The sequence below is a fragment of the Galeopterus variegatus genome, unplaced genomic scaffold (genome assembly GCF_000696425.1).
Source record: "Galeopterus variegatus unplaced genomic scaffold, G_variegatus-3.0.2 Scaffold1158, whole genome shotgun sequence".
NCBI lineage: Eukaryota > Metazoa > Chordata > Mammalia > Dermoptera > Cynocephalidae > Galeopterus > Galeopterus variegatus.
Window position 1 is genome coordinate 428,455 of NW_007727269.1, and position 16,059 is coordinate 444,513.

At 33.7% G+C, this 16,059-nt stretch overlaps 1 protein-coding gene across 1 annotated transcript; it reads right to left on the bottom strand.

Annotated features, from left to right (window-relative positions):
* Positions 1 to 497: 497 nt before the first annotated feature.
* Positions 498 to 15,559, bottom strand: SCAF8 (SR-related CTD-associated factor 8). The gene is made up of 8 exons (XM_008575228.1): positions 15,445 to 15,559; positions 14,276 to 14,432; positions 12,293 to 12,426; positions 10,388 to 10,532; positions 7,576 to 7,644; positions 3,523 to 3,741; positions 1,871 to 2,734; positions 498 to 1,750 (listed from the first exon to the last, which is right to left on the bottom strand). Exons 1-8 carry the CDS (start codon positions 15,556 to 15,558, stop codon positions 1,158 to 1,160), a joined length of 2,295 nt encoding a protein of 764 aa, XP_008573450.1. The 5' UTR covers position 15,559; the 3' UTR covers positions 498 to 1,157.
* Positions 15,560 to 16,059: the final 500 nt, after the last annotated feature.

Sequence of the window (16,059 nt, forward strand, 5' to 3'; positions counted from 1 at the left end):
TGAAACAAAGCAATGCAAGCATTTATGTGAAATTTGGCTCCACTAAATCTGGCTCATGCTTAACTATATTATTAAAAGAATTACCAAACTGCCAATGTATTTCTTTACAATATTTCTTATTTTATCTTCATCAAGACCAACAGCATAACTATAAACAATGTTAATTAGCCAGATTTCTCCAATCTTCTATCAGGTTTTAAAGAATATTTTATTATCTAAACTTTTTTCAACTTTCTGTTTTTCTCTGTATGTGCATGAAGACAGACAGAGAAACAGAAAAACTACATATGACTTACACAATAAATATACACAGATATTACATATATACTACTGAGACTGCATGATTTTTATATCAAAGTACATGCTTTTTCCACCACACAGTTCTTCATTGTTATTATAAGAGTAATAGAAAACTTTTGCAACAACTAAAGCACATGCTGCTAATAATCCAGGGTTTTAAGAATTTGTAGGTTAAAAAAATACAATTCCTAGAACACTGTTATCAAACAAATAAGTTTTATTGGCATCTAAAAACAAAATTCACCCAACATTGAAACGTACTTTAATATTTATGTGGTTTTCTTTTTTACTCACTGCAGTATGAGGAACAATCACAAACACTTACTTTGGAGAAACAGAGACCATAGTGTAGATTTTACAAAATCACTTTTTAAAATCTCTGTATTGTGCTCCTCAAATATCTAGAGCCAGTCTTTGCATAAAATATCACAGCTTTGTCTATTACCTTAAAATTCTGCAGCAGCCTAAAGATATGGATAAGATATACCATCACTTGCTATTTTGAAATATATCTATTACCATATCCAACCTAATGACAGTATCTAAAAAATTCTTTCTTCCATAGGAAGTCTCTGACAAGCTGTTATTCATTTCCTTGACGTTAAAAGAATCTGGGGGAAACATTTATATTTTACCAGAAAAATTAAAAAAAAAAATGTTTACCTACCATGTTCATATTAAGAACAATGTCTATACAAGTCAGTTGTACAATTATTTTAAGAGAAAGGTGAACATGAACATCGGATTAACTTAACTCTGGCAGACAAAAGTGAACAACTATGGTCCAGTCAAGCCATTAATCTATTACAGAGAGATGACAACTTTACAAAAGGTATCTTTTACCTACTGAGTGATGATTATGTCCCCTCAGTTTCTGTGCTTTCTACCACTGGTTCACTTTCTATATCAGCAACTGTGTCACTCTTCTCCTTGTTTATATCACTTGAAGATGTCAGTTTTTCATAAAGTTCAGGATCATTCTGTACTGGTAAAGGTGGTGGTTGAGCATGTCTCTCTGTATTTTCACCATTAACTTGAGGCACATTGTCACCTTTTCGTTGAGAAGTGGCCCCTTCAAAATAATCAAAAACTCGAGCATGAGGAGAGGGGACCCAAGTGTTTTGAATTCTATCTCGTCCAAGTCGATTTCCATTCATTTCTCTGCAGAAATCAAAATCTCTGTCATCTCTATCCCTCTGCCTCTCCCAGGGTCTTCTGCGGTCATCAAAATCTCTGTGAACTTCTTGTCCAAATCCTCTGTTCCAAGGACCACTTCTAGGATCAAATCGATAGTTTCCAGACCGAAATCTACCTCTTTCTTCATGTAAGCCTTTTGGACCACCATAGACAGGTAGAACCCGATGCTCTCTCTCATCAAAATCTCCTCTATGGCCCCAGGGCTTCTCTGGATTAAAACCAAAGTGGTCTCTTCGACCAAGATGATCTATACCTGGTCTCACGAGATTCTCTCTCATATCTATAGGAGGTCTTGCAAAATGATCCCTACCATCTAATGGAGGCCTTCCAGGACCTTCACCAAAGTGGTCTCTTCGACCAAGATGATCTATACCTGGTCTCACGAGATTCTCTCTTATATCTATAGGAGGTCTTGCAAAATGATCCCTACCATCTAATGGAGGCCTTCCAGGACCTTCTCTTGGATCTATAGGCCGCCCAACCACATCCCTAACATCCACTGTGGGAGGTCTACTAATGCTTTCCCTGGTTTCTATGGGAGGAAACCGGTAATCTCTATCTCCTTCCTGTTGAATGTTATCATTACCAAGTGGTATCCTTTTTTCTGGGTTAGTAACATTGTCTACACTTTGTCTTCCAGGAGCTAGAAAAGGTCTTTCTGGCTGATTAAAAATATCTCCTGGAGGAAAAGGTCCACGGGGTGGTGGATGAAGAGCTGAATCAAGTATGGATGGGGGAGGGATTCCTCGTTGGGGTGGAATTCCAGGCTGTATTAAAGGGAATCTTGGCCCAGGTGCTTGTGGTATTAGTCCTGGACGAATGTCTAATATTGGCATTGCAGGCATCCTTTGATTAGGGATATTTAAAGGGGGTAAGTTTTGAGGTCCAGCTGGTGGCTGTGTTCCCAAAAGTCCAGAAGTATTTGGAACATTTGGTGGCTGTACTCCTACAAGTCCAGAAGTGTTAGGCATATTTGGGGGTAGTACTCCTAAAAGTCCAGAACTACTCGACGCACTTGGTGGTTGTATTCCCAAAATTCCACAGTTATTTAGAATATTTGGTGGTTGGGCTCCAATAATCCCAGGACTACTGGAAACATTAGATGGCCGGACCCCAAGAATTTCAGAATTATTTGATACATTTGGTCTTTGGACTCCCAGAATTCCAGAATTGCTTGTCACATTTGGCAGCTGTCCTCCTAAAATTGCAGCATTACTTGAAATATCATTTGGAATCACTAAAAAGGAAGGAGGAGAAATAACTCAAAATAACAGTCATTCTGGTATGAAAAGGAAACTACATTTACAATTATTAATGCTATAATTTCCAGTAATTAGCTCAGAGTTAATCAGCTACTGGTATCCCCCAAGAATCAAGGTACAGTAGACACTAAATAAAAAGTAAAGCTAAAGTTATTAAGGCCATGCACAGTAAAACTTAAATATTAAAATATAAGCAGGGCTGTTACCTAAAATCTTTACATGAAACCTTTTAAGTTAAACAAAAATGTCAGGTTTTATACTGATATTTCACCTTTATCAAAAGCCTTTCTAAAGCATAATACTTAGTGTATCAACAGTGGGGCCATAAAAAAAGGACTTACTACTTTCAAACACTGTATTTATCTTCCAAGACCTAGCTGGAAGACAAGTGATAGAATATGTGACAGGATGACTTCCTGGTAGAAGTCCTTCATACCTAATACTTGGCTCATATTTACCTTCCTGTAAGTACACAGATTTTGTGCAATCTTATTTTGACAACACAATCAAGCACTCCCAGTAAAAAGAATAGCAGGAGGAGTCTTAATGCAAAGGTGTCAAAGTCTACATTATCCTGAACAAAATGCCAATTTTTAAAATAGAAATTTAGGACCACAGTGATCTCTTTTTAAAAAATTGCAATATTTCAACATTTGAGCATTGAATCAGTTACAAATGCATGCCACGCCAGAATTAAACATCAATATAGAGAAGTAATGCTTATGATTTAACCATGTATTTCTAGGGATTTTTTTTTTTTTACCTGATCTAGTGTTTTCACCAGAAGAAATCTGATGATCTATAAGATGAGGTACTTTTTCTTCAGGCTCTGCTTGTTTATTTGGAGGATTAAAAACATTTCCAGCTGGCAGAGTAGAAGTAGCAAGAGTGCTGGCAACAGAACCACCTGGTAAAACAAGGCTACCAAATCCAACATCTTTCACAGTTTCTGGGGTCATGGATAATGGTGGCTGCACTAAAGCTGTTTAAAGAGGAGAAAAATATATTTCAATTAGTTAATCAATTCATGTAGTAAGTTTTCTTCAAACCTGAGTGTTTCATTAAAAGACATCTCTGTATTACTAAGCACATTAAATAATAACTGATGCTCAAAATGACAAATGAGTCATCATGAAGAGGCTAAATTATATTCAGAAAGCTTTACTTTTTAAAAATAGAGAAAACCAACAATAATTAGAAATATTCTCACCAAAAATGTTTAGTAAAATAAGTACCAATACTTAAAAAGTAAATTCTAGTAATACAAAAAATAATTTTCCAAGGATGTCAGAAGAATATCTAAATACACAAAGTGATTAGTACAAACTGACAAGTATATATGAGGATGAAAATCTGCCCAATCCCCTTGAAGTTACAATGTACTGATGTCCTTACATTCACTACCTTTTGTCAAGCAAGGTTAAAAACTCATCAGATAAGAATAGGTAAGGTGGACTATAAATATAAAACAATAAACATTACATTTTAAAGAACAGATAGAAAAATCCCTATGTTTGTGTCATTTACATGTTAAAAAACAAAGAATTAGAGGAATATAATTATATAATTATAATTTTAATCCAATTTATGTCACTTAGAATACTGCTAAATCATACTTGGAGACTTTAGGAAATGTTTCATCCTCACATTTAACTCTAGATTACCTGGACAAACTGTTGGCACATAATAGAGCTGTAAAATAGGGATAAAACCACCTGTGATCACATATGGGAATTATGAGAATTAAATGACACAGTACAAGCAATTTGAAGAGCACCTGGAACATTGGTATTTCTCTTTCTCCATTAACTGATCCCAGATTTAACTGATCCCAAATCAATAAACTAGGAAAAAATAATTGGGAGGTAAGCTCTAAGATAAGCCTCCATGAATGGTGTATTCAGAAATAACTTCTGAACACTCTAATTTTCAGAAAAAATAAACCATTTTTCCAAATTAACCAAAAACCCTAATGCTATCTAAACAGTGAGAGGAAAAAGTTTAAGAATACAAGGAAAATGGATTAGATTATCAAAAGTTTAGATCTCTATGTATCATATACACTCTCTTTATAATGAGGGCCTTTTTGGTCTAATTTTTGATGTAGGCTTGCCTAAATCACTCAAGGTTTGTCCACAAGCCTGGAGAATTAAAAGGTAGGAAAAAAATGAGCAAAAGGGTATATTTAACATTTCTGAACTATCCAACAATAGGGAAAAGGAAATAGAAACAAGAAAGCTAATAAACGTCTCTATATATTTACTTTTGAGTTGATTTGCATTCCTTTTGAAATGTCTACTCTATTAAAGAAAATATAAATGTCAAAACCACGTAAGTTGAGGTGCATTTTTCATATAAATGTAAACTAAAAAAAAATAGTTGCATATGAAGCTGGTGCCACAACTACAAAGAGAAAATTATTTCAGGTAACCTTGGGTAACAGCAATTTAATTATACATCCTTAGTGATTATACATTCTGGGACAAAGAAGGAAGCAGAAAAATCGTAGTTTCATCTAGCAGTCTTGTTGTTGGCATTAACATTGGTCTTACTACTTTCAAACTATTGTGTGTGTGGTGTATATAAGTCTGTTTTGTAGAATAATGAAAATAAGTAATCATGTTACTGTTTTTAGTATTTGAGAACACAGGCAAGTAGAAAAATCAAAGCAGCTAAGTAAAGAGTCCTGTAATGTTAAATTTGCTTCATAAATAATGTATATTTATACTTTTTTCTTTTTGAAATATGTCTTTTCTAGTTTTGTCGGCTGAAAATTCCTAGATTCAATGAAAATCCAAGAGCAAAAATAAGAATCTAGCTGTCAGATTGTGGTCTCTATACACTATACCCCATGTGGAAAAATGGCTGATTCTCAGACTGGAGCAGTAAGACACAAGATTAGTCTGGGACATACTGGGCCAAAAAGATTAAAAGCTCGCAAAAATTAATGTAGTCAACTCAAAAGGATAGAGAAGCTAAATGAAAGGCCTCTTACTGTTCCAAGATGAAACAATGTGAACTTCAAAAAGAAAAATGAATGCACATGATTGGAAATAAAAGCCCATTTACCCATAAACACTACAGAAGCTGAAGGAGAAAAAGGAAGGGGAGAGGGGACAAGGGAGAACAAAAGAAATAAAGAGAAATCCTTTCCCCTCTTTAGTCATTGGATATTATCATTGGAAATAACCACAGACCTAACTTGTTACTCTGAAGGATGGCAGTTAACAGAAAGATATAGCATCTACTCTGGCTTTCCTGTACAAGCTGTAGTTCAAGGTAACTAAGTACCATTAGATGATAAAATAAATATTTTCTCCTAAAAAAAAAAAAAATTCTGTAAGAAATGTGGAAGGAATCACAGATTTAGAAAGATCACTACTTTGCAACTTATGAAAAATAGATTCAAGCAATGATGATCAATGAATGAAATAACAACAGGAAAACTGAAGGGGAACTTTTTAAATGACCAGGTCCCACCAGCTGATTACTCTAATCCATCTTAATATCATTAAAAATGGAACAAGAAACTAAGAGTGAACCATAACTATGGACTCTGAGTGATGATGGTGTGTCAATGTAGGTTCATCATTTTTAACAAATGTACCACTCTGGTGGGGGATGTTGATAATGGGAGAGGATGTGAATATATTGGGCAGTGGATATACAGGAAATCTCTGTACATTCTACTCAACTTTGCTGTGAACCTAAAACTGCTTTATAAATAAAGTCTATTTTTTAAAAAGTGGGACCAGAGGTCACTGCATGGCTACTGATGTGATGTAATATCAAATATAGCATTTCGTTTGTAAAGTATTTTTCTTTTTTTTTTTATCCTAGCAATACTGTTTCCAAGAATTAATACTGAGAAAAATGATTGAATAGGCTATGGCCACATACAATGAGTGTGAATGTGTTGCAAGGTGGACTTTCTTACATTAGAAAATAGCTGGAAGTAGCCTAGGTATCCAGTAAGAGGGGATTGATTAAATTAGTCCCAAAGCCCCTTGTGATGGGACTAAGGCCACCATTAATAATGATGGTGTTTGTCTCCGTTTTTTTAAAGTAATAGATTTTTATAGCAGTTTCTAGTTTACAGAGAAATTAAGCAGAAAGTACAGACAGTTCACATACTCCATACATACACAATTTCGTCCATTAACATTTAGTTTCTCCTATTAACATTTTACATTAGTGTGGTACATTTGTAACAATTATGTACCAATATTGATACATTAAATTTTACACAATGAATTCCTATTTGTGAGACAGAAATCCACTTCTATGGTTTTTGGCCAAATGCATGTCACGTATTTATCACTAAAATATTCTTGTGAAAGAAACTGAACCGAATCTAAGTGAGCCTTTGGTGCTAACTTCTATTTCACAGGAAATGTAAAGAGACAGAACAAATTCAATTAAAGAAGCAAAAAACCAAATCCATTATTTGAGATCTTGTATATAGAACTGAACTGTTTCTTCGAAAAGTCATGAAGGATTAAAAAAAGAAGGGGGTTTGGGCAGGACTGGTCTAGATTAAGACATTTAAAAAAAAGCAAAACAAAAACCACAAATATGATGTGAGGGTCTTCTTTGAATTTTGACTAAAATAAAGCAATTATAAAAAGACATTTTGAGACAAGCAAATATGAATAAGGGCTGTCATGTGACGCCATTAATTTTTTTAGAAATCGTCTAACAATGCAATTTGTCTAAAAACTTTCAAAATAAAAAAACTAACAATAATTTACAAGAATGAGAGCCAATACACTCATGCTACCATGATTAAAGAAAATTCTACAAGTAGAAGACTCACATGTTGGTACTACTGGTGGAATCGTAGGCGGTGGTACAACAGGTGGGGGAACTGGAGGAGGCATGAAACCTATGTGGGAAAATAAAATAAAATAGCACAAGAAAAATTACTTGCTTTGAATCAAAGATTTCAATAGACATACATGAAATTCCACATTCTTAAAATGGTCTTTTATTACTACAACCTGACACTTGTATATTCATTTTCTATTATAAAAATGGCATTTATATATGTTACCTTATTTGATTTCTAGTAAGCTAGGTAAAGCAGAGAGATCCTAATCATAAGCTCATCATATTTATTTATTCATTTAAGTCCTGTGGCATGCTCTATGATGCTGTAAAACCAAAGTTAACACAAGACAGGTAACCTGTTTATATATTAGGACAGCAACTGCATAAGAGTTAAACATTATATTTCAAGCTACTGACTGCATTACATGCAATAATGTCATCTGTCAAATGTGTCACTTTATTTCTTTGATATATACATTGTTTACCCACTAGATCAAAATATTTTCATTAACCTTGAATAATACTATATTATGTTTTGAACACTGGAATAAATCTTCATAATATTAAATGATCAAATTATAAATCTACTTCTTTACATTTTTTAAATATAGAGCCACCATTAAATTCAATTAGAAAATGCTGGTTAAAAATAAGGAAAAAAGGGCCAGCCTGGTGGCACACTCGGTTGAGTGCGGCGCTTGGGAGCGCGCCGCCGAGGGTTTGGATCCCATATAGAGACCGGTCCGCTCACTGGCTGAGCGCGGTGCGGGCGCGACACCGAGGGTTGCGATCCCGTTACCGGTCACAAAAAAAGATGAAAAGGAAAAAAAAAAAAAAAAAAAAATATGTGTTTTTTTTAAAAAAAAAAAAAAAAAAAAATATGTGTTTTTTTTAAAAAAAAAAAAAAAAAAAAATATGTGTTTTTTTTAAAAAAAAAAAAAAAAAAAAATATGTGTTTTTTTTAAAAAAAAAAAAAAAAAAAAATATGTGTTTTTTTTAAAAAAAAAAAAAAAAAAAAATATGTGTTTTTTTTAAAAAAAAAAAAAAAAAAAAATATGTGTTTTTTTTAAAAAAAAAAAAAAAAAAAAATATGTGTTTTTTTTAAAAAAAAAAAAAAAAAAAAATATGTGTTTTTTTTAAAAAAAAAAAAAAAAAAAAATATGTGTTTTTTTTAAAAAAAAAAAAAAAAAAAAAGGAAAAAATAAAGATATGTGACTTTTCAAGAAACAAACGATAAATAATGACATAATGTGGTATAATTTTTGAAATAATCATTTAAAAACTTCCAAAATAAATTTTAATTTTCAAATCACAAATACAGAAAATATTTGACAAGAGTAATTTTTCAACATTGAAAATATTAAAAATAAAATTATTAAAATCTGTGTCAATTTCAAATTATGTATTAAACTGCAATTTAAAAAGTTTACATTACATGACAAATAAATTACAACATTCTCAGGTGACAAATTTACTTTCTAGTCTTGTTGACAGTTTTTAGGAACTCTATCCCAATGGCTAAGAACTTATATTACAGAAATCAAGGTACTTTTTTTCTTATAACATGCAAATAATTCATGAAGTTCAATTTTGAAATATTTAATCCCTTGCATCTCTTCCCTCACTGTTCTAGTTCTAATCTCCCATGGTTTGATATTAAAAGCTCTATCTCAAACTATATAAGAATTACATATATTTAATTGATAAGATGTGTATTTAAGTAATCTATAATTTTTTCCTGGAAACAATGATTCAAGGAACTTTTGTTTATCAAGAATTAGGTAAAAAAAAGTATTTAATTCACATTTTAATATAAAATGTCAAAATGGAACCTGCTGATTTTTAGGAGGGACAATCTATAGAACTGAATGCAAACTCTGTGATGAAAGAGTGATAATTATAGAGAACTTTCACATAAAAACTTCAACATAAATTTTGTATTATTTTAGGAGTAATGATTTTCAATGATGTTAAAGGAATTCCATTCTATTTTCTGTGAGTGCTTCTCCCAGCAATCTGCATTCTGGGAATGTGTTGGAAATGAAAACTCTCTGTCTCCACCACAGACCCAATTAATGGAGCAAAACCTCTGGAGGCTGGGCCCAACAATCTGTGCTTTAACAAATCATCCAGGTGATTCTGAGGTATGCGAGGGTCTGAGAACTACTGCTCTATGGCACTTAAACCTGGAAAAAAACACATCTTTAATGATATTCTTTTTTTTTTTTTTTTTAAAGATGACCAGTAAGGGGATCTTAACCCTTGACTTGGTGTTGTCAGCACCACGCTCACCCAGTGAGCTAACCGGCCATCCCTATATGGGATCTGAACCTGTGGCCTTGGTGTTATCAGCACCACACTCTCCCGAGTGAGCCACGGGCCGGCCCTTTAATGATATTCTTTTTTTTTTTTTTTAAAGATGACCAGTAAGGGGATCTTAACCCTTGACTTGGTGTTGTCAGCACCACGCTCACCCAGTGAGCTAACCGGCCATCCCTATATGGGATCTGAACCTGTGGCCTTGGTGTTATCAGCACCACACTCTCCCGAGTGAGCCACGGGCCGGCCCTTTAATGATATTCTTTTTTTTTTTTTTTAAAGATGACCAGTAAGGGGATCTTAACCCTTGACTTGGTGTTGTCAGCACCACGCTCACCCAGTGAGCTAACCGGCCATCCCTATATGGGATCTGAACCTGTGGCCTTGGTGTTATCAGCACCACACTCTCCCGAGTGAGCCACGGGCCGGCCCTTTAATGATATTCTAAACAGAGTCCAAACAGTAAGAAAATTTCTTACCAGGAGGTGGTTGTGAAGGGTTAAAACTTGCTCGTAGAAAAGGAGGTGGAGGAATTGGACTGAACCCAGGAGGAGGAACCGGCATTGACACAGGAAACGCTGGTGGGACTAAACTAACTGTAGGCACGGCTGGTGCTACTGGGATCTTTGGTGGATAGAAAAAAAAAGTCCATTAATCAGTTTATTCACCTGCAACGATTACATCTTGGAAAAAGTAAAGGTAAATTATTTCTATTTCTTTAAGAAAGAAAGTAAATACCACTATATTAAGTTTTTTTTCTTTTTTGTATACTTGTGAGTGAACCTACTTAGAGCAAAAGCAAGGCAACATTATAACAGTTTACTTGGAGATTGTGAAATCTATAATATATTCAAATGTCATAAAGTAATGGTCACCTAATTGAATACTTAATACCATATTCAATTTTAATCTACCATCTCCCACTAAGCTATATAATACCTATCTATGTCATGCAACCAAGCCACCACTGGGAATCATGTCAATAATAGATTTAGAATGGCTCAAATTCCTCATAAATTTATTTTTTAATCCCACCATGAATATCCTTTACTCATCCTACGTACAAAAAGTCCCAAATATTTATCTGCACCATAGCTTAACCTCTCTCTTGAACTTCACATTTTTTATCAAGTGCTGTTCAACATCTCAACTTCATTGTCTAAAATATACTTCCTACTTAACATGTACAAAACAACTGAATTTCCCATTGTCTTTCCCAAAAGGACTCTTTCCAGTCTTTCCCATTCTCAGACAATAGAATCCCCATCTTTCCAAATTTTCAGACCAAAAAGCTTGCCTTTGCTTTTTCTCACAACCCCAAATTCAGTCATACCAGAAAGTCCCACTGTTCCTATCTGATGACTTCTTATCACCTCCACTGCTATTCTGAGCCACCATCATATCTCAGCAGGATTGCTACAATTGTCCTTCAACTGGTCTTCCTTTTATCAATGCTCACTACAGGCTAGTCTCAAACTGTTAAGTCAGATCAAGTCACTTCTCTGCTCAAAATCCTCTAATGGCTCATCTCATTTAGAGTGAAAACCAAAGTCCTTAGATAGATTTATCTTCAACTAACTGGCCTCTCACTCCCTTTACCCTAGCCCACTTAACTATTCTTAGAACCCACCAAGCATGTTACTGGAATAAGGCTTTTGCACTAGTTGTTCCCTCTTCCTGGAATCTCTTCCTCAGATATCCACATGGTTAATTCTCTCATCACCTTTAAGGTGTTGCTCAAATTTCACATTCTCAATTAGGTCTACCCTGACCATTCTATTTAAAATTGTAAGCACCTATCCAGGCATCCACAACCAGCCTTACCCTATCTTTTTCCTTCCACAGGATCTCAAAATTCTATTTATTTTATATTTTGTCTCCCATGTTGAGAACAAAAGCTCCAAAAGGGCAGGGATTTGTGGTTTTTTTTCACTGATGTATCCCTATCCCAAGTGCCTAGAAACAGTGTATGTCACAGATCTGGCACTCAATAAATATCTGTTCAATAAATAAATATATTTAAATATGACACCATTTTCAAAAATAATTTTTAAAAAGTGTTTGACTAAACTCATTAATATATCTTATTGTTCTGTCAATTTGACTTCTTAAAAAAACATGAATCTAAAGAAAACAGTCATGCAAGTTCCTACAGGCAATACTTCCATATTTACCTTCATTTTAAACCTAATGAGTTTATCACAATATCACATTTTGTGATAAAAAAAAATATTTAAGAGATTAAAAAAAAATTCTTTTACCTAGTAGTACTGACAAACATTCATTCTAATTTGGACAATTTCCTCCAAGTTTTATAAAGTAAATACATGAGTAAAAACAGAAAATGTAAACAAACACATTTTAAAAAATCACTCAGCACTAACCTGCAACATAGCAACAGGTGGAGGGAAAACCTCTGCCTGGGTTGTGACCACTGTCTCCTTTTCAACTGGAGTTGGACTCTGAGTTGTCTGGACCGTCTCTTTAACAGGTTCTGAGCTTTTCACAGTTTCCCATTCTAAACAAAATATTTGAAATTGATTTCCTTTGGATAGGTGCAACTTTTCATTTTTTTTTTCATTTTTTTTCTAGGTCTATGTTTACTTCACATCCAAGTCCCTCATCTACCTTGGCACATCTTTAAGATATATCCACAACTGTAGGTGCCACACTAGATTTTTGCCCAGATAAATCTGTCTAAGAATACTAAGGAGTCCAAAAGAGCATCACACGAGACACAAATGAAGTACACTACATTTAGACTAAAGAAAACACTTAGAAGGGATATAATAGATACATATCTCAAAGGCTGTCTGATATCAAAGCAATCACCTTATTCTATATTTTTATCACAAGGTACAACAAAGGAAGACCAACTAGAAAAGTATTAACCCAATACAGAAAAATCCTTCTGAAAATACAGCTACGCAAAAATAGAACAAAAAAGCTCTAATGGTTCCTCCAACAGTTCTCCATCTCATTCAGAGTAAAGATCAAGTTAAGACTATTAAGATGCAACTTTGCCCCTTGTACCTCTCTGCCTTCATCTCCTACTACTCACTCCTCATTTACCTTGTTCAAGCTATACTGGTCTCCTTGTTTTTTAATACCGACTTTGCACTTAACTTCTCCCTGTGTATGGAATGCTCTTTGCCTAGATAGCTGCATGTCTCACCCCTTCAAATATAACTCTCTCCATCAGACCTTATACACTCACTAAAAAACTGCAATACCTCCACACCTTCACTGTCCATCCCCCTTCCCTGTTTATTCTTCTTAGAACTCATCAACACCAAAATACTATATAGTACAATTTATCTACTTCTTTCCACTAGAACGTAGGTTGGAAAACTTTTTCTATAGAATTATTTTAGGCTTTGCTGGCTACATGTTCTCTGTTGAAACTATTCAATTACTATTACAAAAAAAAAAGTCATATAAAATAGTTACACAAGTGAGGGTGGCTGTCTTTCAATAAAACTTTATTTGCAGAACAGGCTACCAGCAGGATTTGGCTGATGGGCAGTAGCATGTCAATCACTGTGCTATATACAAGAGGAAGGATTTTTATCTATTTGTCTCACTACTATAATTCTAGTTTCTAAAATTAGGCCTGACACACAGCAGGAATTAAACTATTTACTGAAGGAATGAATGTCCTGGAGAAAGAGCCATCAAAGATTGGGGTGGCATGGGGAACAAACTGACAGAACCCATTTTTTAAAAAGTTTAAAAATATCTGCACTGGCCTGACAACCAAAATATTCCAAAACTTAGCTAATTTTGATAAATGCTAAGATGTGAAGAAATACATATCAAATTTCTTTCCCAAATATCAATTTTAAGATTTCTTACTGATTATAATTGTCAATCATTTTGTGAATTTATAACTGGAATTTTTTAAAATAAAAAGACAAATCTTTAAAAAAGAAAAGGCTGGGATGATCATTTGGTTATAGGTATTCTAACACGTCATGAATCTGAACGAGAGCTCCCTAAATTACAGTTCTATTTCTGCTATTCTCAACATGGATACTATTCAAAATAATCTGGAGAGCTTTTCAAAGAGGCTTCCCAAGTCCCCAATTCCCACTTAAACTTAAAAAGTCCTCTATATATACAACTCTGTCTTAAATATCAACACCATACATGAAAAATACTACATTTACAGACTTCTGTCTATACTTTTCTAATCTATACTTTGACACCTATGAAATAGGACCCATTAAAGCATGTATATCGGACACATTCATGTTTCTTTTCTTTTCATTTTTTCAGATGAATCCAGGAAATAAAATATACACTGAAAACCCATTTCAATTAAAACCTAACTTTTTTAAACAACGAAATGGCGTTAGTGTTCTTACCAGTATTTACAGTCTCCTGATCAATCATGCCTCCTTCTGCAAAACCTTCCAAGTCATCCACTTTAACTTTTTCCCATGGTATATAAGTGACTCCAAGATCCACATCCCAGAATTGTTTATATTCTGTTTTTACACCTTTGTTTAAAGCCCAAGCAATCTATTGTGAGTGGGAAGAGTAAAAAAGGCAGCTCAAACACATACTGTAAAACAAGGTAAAAAGCTCAAAATTATATTTAAATAATATAAATACAAATCAAAGTAGTTTCAGAAAATAGTTAAATGAGCAAAGCTAGAAGACTAACAGTGGACAAATTTCTTTCCATGAATTTTCCATTTTTGTTTTTAAAATAAAACTTGCATTGGATAGAGACAATGTTTACAATATGGGATTCATTTCCACTTCTTGTTTTAACTCTAAAACAATACATTTCCAGTGACAACCCAAATCTACTTTTCACCATAAAAATGTCAACCTATATTAGTGATAATTAGGACAGTTATTATAATTTAAACAAAATCTTGTACTCCAGGAAAGAGGAGACGAGTGATCTTTGGCTTACACAGAGAAACTCTGCCATAAAATGACAAAAGATGGGCATACATTAACCCCCTTAAAAGAAATTACTTTAAAGGTTTTAATTCAGTTACAGAAACTGAAAAAATAAATTATCTCCAAATAGCAGAAATGAAACTGTGTATTACTCACAAAAGTAACAGAAAAATACTCAATAAATTCTCAGTTTAAACACTAAGAAAATTAAATCATGCTAACTGATAATCCCTTCACAAAGGCCTGGTTTGTATAAGATTAAAAAAACCAGGAGAAATCAATTAATATAATTAGGTGGTATAATTAGGAAGTGCTGGGAGAAAAGAGTAAATAAAAGACAAATTTGTAAAAGTGAAAAAATTCTGCTCATGAAATGGTGCCATAGATGACTCAGAACCGTGGAAGTGTGATTTCAAGAAATTGACTCAACTTTTGGTTATTGGACTTATTTTACCTATATCTAAGCCCGCAAGTCAACAATTCTGAAATAATACAGGGATAGTCTAATAATCCAATAAAACATGAGCATGTGACCTTTTCCTATGAAAAACTTACTCTGAAGTAATAGGCATTGAAATGTTGGCTGCCCCCCCACCTCTCCTGCCACAAAAAATCTTACCTTAATGACCTTGGACCCAATTTTATATGACCCAGAACTAAGTTTCTGAAGAGCTCGAAATGCATCTTGTCGATGAACCATACACACATAAGCACAGCCCCTGGGAGGAATCATCTATTAAAAAAAATTACTTTTTTAGAGAAGGTATAAGGATTGAAATTCATTCTGGCATTTTATGGTTTTAATGAAACAGAATTTTGACAACTAATACTCCAATTCAACTTTGATAGATTACTGAATTGTTTTCCCTTTCTTCCTCCAGATATTTATTGGTACAATTCATATACCAATTACTTAGTGTAAAAACACCCCAAAATTCAAACCCTAACAATGAAGTCTCATTCTAAGCCATGATATATGTGAAATCTCATATATATCACAAGTCAAGGTTTTTTAAATACAAAATAAGGGACTACCAAAACAAAAAAAGAGTGTAACTCCATATATACAATACCACCAGATAAAAGGGAAATAATACTGTATGGCCAAAATATTTGAAGCAAATAATTTATTCCTACTAAATATTTCCAAATGTTATATTGAATAACATGAAGAGGGTTTTTGTTTGGGAGAAGTATCTTTAATATAATATCTGCAATCTATAACAATTAATGA